Below are 6,832 nucleotides of genomic sequence, written 5' to 3'. Positions count from 1 at the left end.
GGGGGGGGAAACAAACGTTCATTTTCTTTTCAGTGTGTTTCTGCCATTGTATCATAAATGAAAATATTACAGCTATTGATCGAGATGATTGGCTGATGGATCGCTTAACATCCATTTCAGGGTCTGACGTCACTGCATCTGGCGGCCATCCACGGTCGGCTGGAGTGTCTCCGACTGCTAATTGAGAAGTACAAGTTCGATATCAACTTACCCAGTACGACCGGCTGGAGAGCTGCCCACCTGTGTATAAGTAATCAGACCGGCAAGAGGGCGCTGCAGTGTCTCTCCTATCTCCTCAGCAAAAAGGCAGATCCTTCCATGTAAGTCTTCACTGTATTCCCCAAAAATAGACCTCATTGTAAGTGTTGTCTATCTCCCTAACAAAAGGACGGAATCCACAAGGTTAGCGTTATGTATCTCTCTAACAAAAGACAGACTCCACATTTTAAGTTTTCTGTATCTCTCTAACAAAAAGACGGAATCCTCATGGTAAGTTTTGTCTATCTCCCCATCAAATAGACATAAGTTATCCTACCTCCACAACAAACACAGACCGATCCGTATCACGGTCTTTCTACATATAAGTCTCCTACCTTCTCAACAAAAAGAAAGACCGTGTAAGTCTCTCTACATTTTCAGTAAAGACAGACCCCGTGATGTAAAATTCTTTCTTCGAAGAAAACACACTCTTCTTATTGTTCCTACCTCCCAATCCAAAATACAGATTTTCCCATATAACTCTTCCTACATCTTCATACCAAGGACATGTCGATCTTTCATTAGTTTCGCCTTTTTGGTAAAAAAAAAAAAAAAAAAAAAGTGTAAGAAATACATTCAATATTTGTTTTTTTACATCTTCAAGAGAAACACAGATCCATTACGTAAGTTTCCATGTCTCTTCAACAGAAGACAGATCCTTCATGCAAGTGTCCCGACGTCCTAAACAGGGAGAAGACTTTCCGATTCTCTCTTTGCAAGTTTTATTTCTACCTCAGCCACAAACAGACACATCCTCATTGCAATACCCCCTAGGGGACCTCACCAATAAAACGATAGATCCCTTTAAGTTAATTGGATAAATGGCAATCATCATTTTACAGTCAAACTGACAGATACAGATTAAGGAAAGGCGAAGTAGCGTGTTGAGTTCCATGTTTTGTCATATTTAGGCCCAACAATGACGGGATCACACCTGTTCACCAGGCTGCGTCTGAAGGTCACGTGCAGTGCCTTAAGGAGCTGATTGACATAGGGGCCGCCATTACGGGGAAGGATTGTAGAGGCCACACACCCCTCGACCTAGCCAAACTTTGGGGACACAAAAAATGTGCCAGGTCTGTAGCAGGATCCGTATAGCATTGTTGTTTACAACCGTGCTGCAGCAACAATTACTAAAATAAGCACTTCATTGGTATTGCAATTCTTACATGAATGCTAAGAACACTACTGTATATTTTTATCAGCTGTTTGAAGGTTAGACCTTTCAGAGCCTGATCAAGTGAAACATAATGTTCCAGAAAGTAAACATCTTTTCGTCCTCATATTGCTTTGGGTTCCAACAGTAGAGGCTGAGCTGCTTGATACCGAAGAACCAACATATTGTTACTAATTCTTGTAATTGTTTCAGCCAAAAATCTGATGACAATCTCTCTGAATAATATGAAAGATTTTCTCCGATTTGAATTAAGAAACCACAGAAACAATACCAACCTTGTCAGTTTTGAATATGCACATATTTATGAAAAAAGGTGAAGTAAAGGAATTGAATATCAAACATGAATCATATGTTCTTTTTCGCTAAATTTTCAGAATACTGGCCGCGGAAAGTTGGCACCAAGGGAAGGATCACGTGGCCAAGGAGATGGATTATCTCAAGAAATTGAAGATGCAGCAAGTAATGAAGGAGATGGAATACGAAGATGAGAAACGCGCGGCCCAAGAATTCTATGGGGAAAAGGCTTATCAGGACTGGTTACACAAACAAAAACTTCCGCCACAGAACACAGGTCCCAGAGGTCGGGGGGACAGGACGGAAAAGACGACAAAACCAGTCGGCGATTCCCTCCAAAAGCCTAATAGCAAGGTCCAACGACCAGATAACACTTCATCCGGGAAATCCGGAAAATCATCTATCAAGCGCCAAGGGACGTCATCGACAACCAACGTGCACGTGGCTTTCCGCACTCAAAGAACACCAAGTCCGGTAGAGCGTCGGCCGACAACCTTCTCACAATATGATGACGAATTTAATATACATGAGAGACAGGACAAGAAGGCTGAATCGGCTAAACCACTAAAGGCAAGGATACGGACACCACCGTACGTGAATCCGGATGTATGGAAAGTACCGCTGAACGTTCCTAAGAAGGAATATATTGTGAATCTAAAGGACGATTTCCCTCGGGACCAGTTTACACGAATGCCGAAAATGAAGTCAGCTCCAATGTATTACACGGGAAAGCACGCGCCTGGTATATACGTCACAGATGAAAATTCTAAAACACGGAAATTAAAAATGAAGGTGCGTGATGTGGACCTGCCCAATGAAGTAGTGGACAAAGTATTAATGGACGATCCCAGTCTGGTAGAACGGCCGGTCTTGTTCAAACCAATCCACATGAGTGATGTGACCAAGAAGAAGAAATATGACGTCGAAGAGAAAGGACGTAGTGAAATTAGCTTGCATATATGTGACGATTTTAAATCTCTGTTATTCAAGGGAAGTCTCATGAGAGCAAATACTTTTCACTGTGACTCAAATTCATCCTCCTCCTCTAGAACCCCAGAGTCTGGGAATCGGAATTGGTCCAGCGCCAGGGTTCCGCGGGAAAGAGTCGTCAATGCTTTTTTGAACCTGAACGAGCCGCAGCGTTTCCCCAATATCAAAGGGCAAGAATACGACATCAATTTCGGAGAAGTCGCAATCATGTGATGTATCCTCTTCTCGCGTGATTATTTCATTGAAACGTGAAGTAATCATTACAAAGGGAGGTAAACGTTAGTCATTGTCAAATCTGAAATGCTGGATGTTGACTGTCGGACACATACTACCTTACAATGCGTGATTGGGGACCAAAGTCTTAATTGTTTGTTGAAAAGTATTTTTGTAAACTTTGAGGTTATTTAATTTAAATGCAATGTCTTAAGGTTTCACATAGAAATTCTACATTAATTTTCTACAGTCGACTAAACATATATTCACACGCTGTCCTCCTTCAGAATCAATGTCACCACGGTTACACGAAAGCTTTTATAAACTCGTACCCACATGTTCAGAAAGTCTCGGGGAAATGGTTGCTGTCTCGTTATAAATTGTTGTTAAGACGAACGTTTTGGAAGTGTCTTACAGCCGTAGGCCATGTAGAGTTGCCACAACAGTGGTGAAATGCAAACGTTGGCAGCATTTCAAAACAGCAGATCACCGGTTTATGATGGCGTAGTGCACCCAGGGGATCAAGACCTGAGGACTTTGTGACCTCGTCACTGCGAATCTGTCGTGTGAAATTCATCCGCGAGTCTATGGATGGGGCCCTTACGGGGGTAATCGGCAGTGCGTATTTTTTAAATAGGTGATTAGGTTTATAAACATGTATTCATCATCAGTAGTTATGTGCACAATTTTACTTTTGGAATAATAACTGACTTTCCATCTCGGCCGCTTTGTTTGTCAAAGGTTCCCTTCTTTGACCCCACTTGTATGCCTACCCACCTGGTTGTGTAGCCATCAGAGCCTGTGAGACAGGAGTTATAAAATAGTAATGCTTGCTTCCATCTGTCATTAGTGGGCAGTACTCTTTATCGTTATGGCATGTGTGATTTTAGCACTTCTGACACAAAGGGATTCTGGGGGTTTTTACCAATATTATAGCCAATGTTTTACCGTGTTCATCAGAATTGATATGTATTGTTTAGGTTTTGATAAACATTGTCATCGTTAAGACAGGAATCACGAATCTCATTTTTTATCTTAAAGTTAAACTTTTTGATAGAATACCACAAATATATAGATTATAACTCTATAGCTTTCTTGATTTAAATAGAGATTCCATATACAATTTCGGCTATGCACATTTACTATCAAATGTCGTTATAGCAGATAAACAATTTAGTATTCAAAGACAGTATTACATTGTGTATTTATGAACACTTAAACGTTTGACATTGTAGAAGGAAACCTTTACCTGAAGCTTCGTCGGTTAGGCCAAAACATTACCGGGTACCCCGATCGACCATAGCGGAGTTTTTACCTCCGACCTTAACAATTTTATCTCACTTAAATGCACTTATAAATTTTAAAAACTTTAATATGCACTGAAAACTAATAAAGATAAATCCCTACCGACCTTCGCTACTTTTTTCAGTCATGTTACCTGAAACACACATGTTTTTGGCTTTAATTGGATTTTATATAGAGTTATCATTTTATCTGTTCACATGGATTTAATAGAATTATGACAACACACAATACTTGTGAAAATGAAAGCTACAAGTAATTTTCTATAGGTACATTGGAATATGATTTTTAACTCGGACGGTACATGTAACTTACTTTCGGAAAGAACGATTTCCAATGTTGACGTTTGACCGACTCGACACACTGAGTCAGATTTTTGGACTGTAGAAGTATAATGAATACGGTGCTTAGCGATCTCATACTGCTGATAAAACTATTATCTACATATTCAATAAAACCTTTACATATTTTTCAAAGATATGTGTGTTTTATTTAAATTATACTGAGTAAATTCAGTGCCTGGAAATGCCCATGCATATAATAAACACAGGGACCTGATAATTTGTTACAGCTACATTTGGACCTAAGGTGTTTAGAGTAGTTTTACATGTTTTAGGGGACTAGATCGACTTTCGGTAAAAATGCCATCCCCATTTAATGCTTACATATAAGGATTGGGTCGGCAGTTTTACCGTCGATCTAAACCCCTAAAACATGTAAAATTGCTAGAAGCAGGAAGAGGTGTCTCACAACCTTGGCTTAGAATTAACCGGAAGTTTTCCTTAATCCAGACCCTTATGTTCTCTGTAGTAACAGAAGTGTTCAGATGATCAAGACTATAAATTATTTAAGGACTATGCAGACCAGTCGTTACCAATTTGTAACCAATTTTAGACAGAACGCAGTTTATAAAACAAATGCCATACTTATGATTCATTCAAGAACAACACTGGACCTTGAGGAACATGTTTGGAAATATGTCATTGTTCAGCAAATCACAAGCCTTCTGGTATTATTTTTAGTCTTGCCCCGTTATTAGATGTCATACATTATTCATGTTTATGATCAGGTCGGCACACACTGATCAGCACTGTGGCATTGGCGTGTTAGCAGAAGTCATTACACAGCACGAATAAAACACATTGATTAAAGCTTTATTCAAAACGTGTTGTTTAATTCAACAAACGTAAAAAAAAAAAATGAGCCATGTTTGATAAAGATCACTATTTCTTTTCCGCCTCATTTTACCCGTCCAAATATTCTTGTTTAATTGTTTTCCCATTTGTCAAATATTTTTTTTCTATAAAATATTAAGACACGGTAGTTTAGTGGTAGGGCGCCGGGCTTGTGACCGAAGGGCTGCGAGTTCGAGTCACGTCACGGCACTGTGTTGAGCAAGATGTTCGAAATTTTAAAGGCAAAGTGTTATGTTTGTTTTCAGAAGATTACAGAGCAATATCGAACGTCTTTTAATGTCGCTATTGAGAAAGGAAGTTTTAAAGAGAAGTGCTTTAATTATACTGTGAAAAAAATCAGTAAAATAGAAACTTTTTGAATTAGTGCTATTTCATAATATATATCGGCATTAAGAGGATCCGCCATCAGCTTTAATGCATTTTGTGAGTAATAATTTCATTCTTAGCGTGGGGTCCTAATTACATAAAGTAGCATTAATTAGTCAAAACACTTTTAATTTTCTTTATATTAATGATATATTGTTGCAGACTAATTGGGGCCAATATTTTATGGAACTCCATATAGTTGAAACAACATCGCCTTGGTTCTATGACTGATAACTGGTGATTTGTTTGTCTGCATCGACATACCACGTTTAGGCAATGTAAAAGATTTGAAACTTTTGGATTTGAAATCATCTTTGCCTTATGCCACACAAAGAACGCTGAAATGCTGGATAGCCTATAAGCTAGAGCCAATCAAAATAGGATTCTGGAGCACGTGTTAAAATACGAAAAAAGAAGATTGTTCAGAATATGTCCATTTTGTGCATGAGAACCAGAAATATCTACATATTCGTTTATGAATTCGTTTATGAAAAAATGAATGAGCGGATCTACGATTTTTTTTCTAACGGAACAGGCCACTTGTCTCCAACGAGAGCAAACTTATATCTTATTATGGGAGTCACATCCGATTGAGCAGATCGTAACGGTTAATAGAGGTTTTAGTTTAGTACCCAACGTACGGGACCTGTCTCCGTCATTTGATCAACAGAACAATAGTCGTGGTATTAAGGGGGGGGGGGGTCCATTTTGTTCAGGTTATGAGAATATAACTCAGTGGAACACGTGTAAATTGAATAGACGGCGATGTCCAAAAATCTATGATAAATTTACACGTGCTTAATGGCAGTAATTACCTCATAACCTGACCAAAATAGAACACTTTTCCTTATTTTTACAGTATTTTTCTGTGAATGGTTCATAACTGTATTCTACCTTAGTCTGATCAATGGAGACACATTTCATGTCCAAATGGGATCTTTTTGATAAAAGTAAAAGTCTGTACTTTTCTCGACGTCATGGAAGTTTGTTGCTATGGTAAAGATTGTAAGGCATGAGATGATACATTTTAACTCCA

General features: G+C 38.8%; 1 protein-coding gene across 1 annotated transcript in view; it reads left to right on the top strand.

Annotated features, from left to right (window-relative positions):
- LOC110462323 overlaps positions 1 to 5,391 on the top strand; it is an 8,853-nt gene extending 3,462 nt beyond the window's left edge. Inside the window, exons 2-4 of the mRNA XM_021516251.1 lie at positions 121 to 320; positions 1,170 to 1,334; positions 1,810 to 5,391. Of these exons, the coding sequence (XP_021371926.1) occupies positions 121 to 320; positions 1,170 to 1,334; positions 1,810 to 2,932 (1,488 nt within the window). The 3' untranslated portion in view covers positions 2,933 to 5,391. The remainder of the gene's footprint in view (positions 1 to 120; positions 321 to 1,169; positions 1,335 to 1,809) is intronic.
- Positions 5,392 to 6,832: the final 1,441 nt, after the last annotated feature.

This window comes from Mizuhopecten yessoensis, unplaced genomic scaffold (genome assembly GCF_002113885.1).
Source record: "Mizuhopecten yessoensis strain PY_sf001 unplaced genomic scaffold, ASM211388v2 scaffold10771, whole genome shotgun sequence".
Taxonomy (NCBI): Eukaryota; Metazoa; Mollusca; class Bivalvia; order Pectinida; family Pectinidae; genus Mizuhopecten; species Mizuhopecten yessoensis.
The sequence above is the reverse complement of the archived record's forward strand: the minus strand, read 5'-3'. Positions and strand labels throughout refer to the sequence as shown.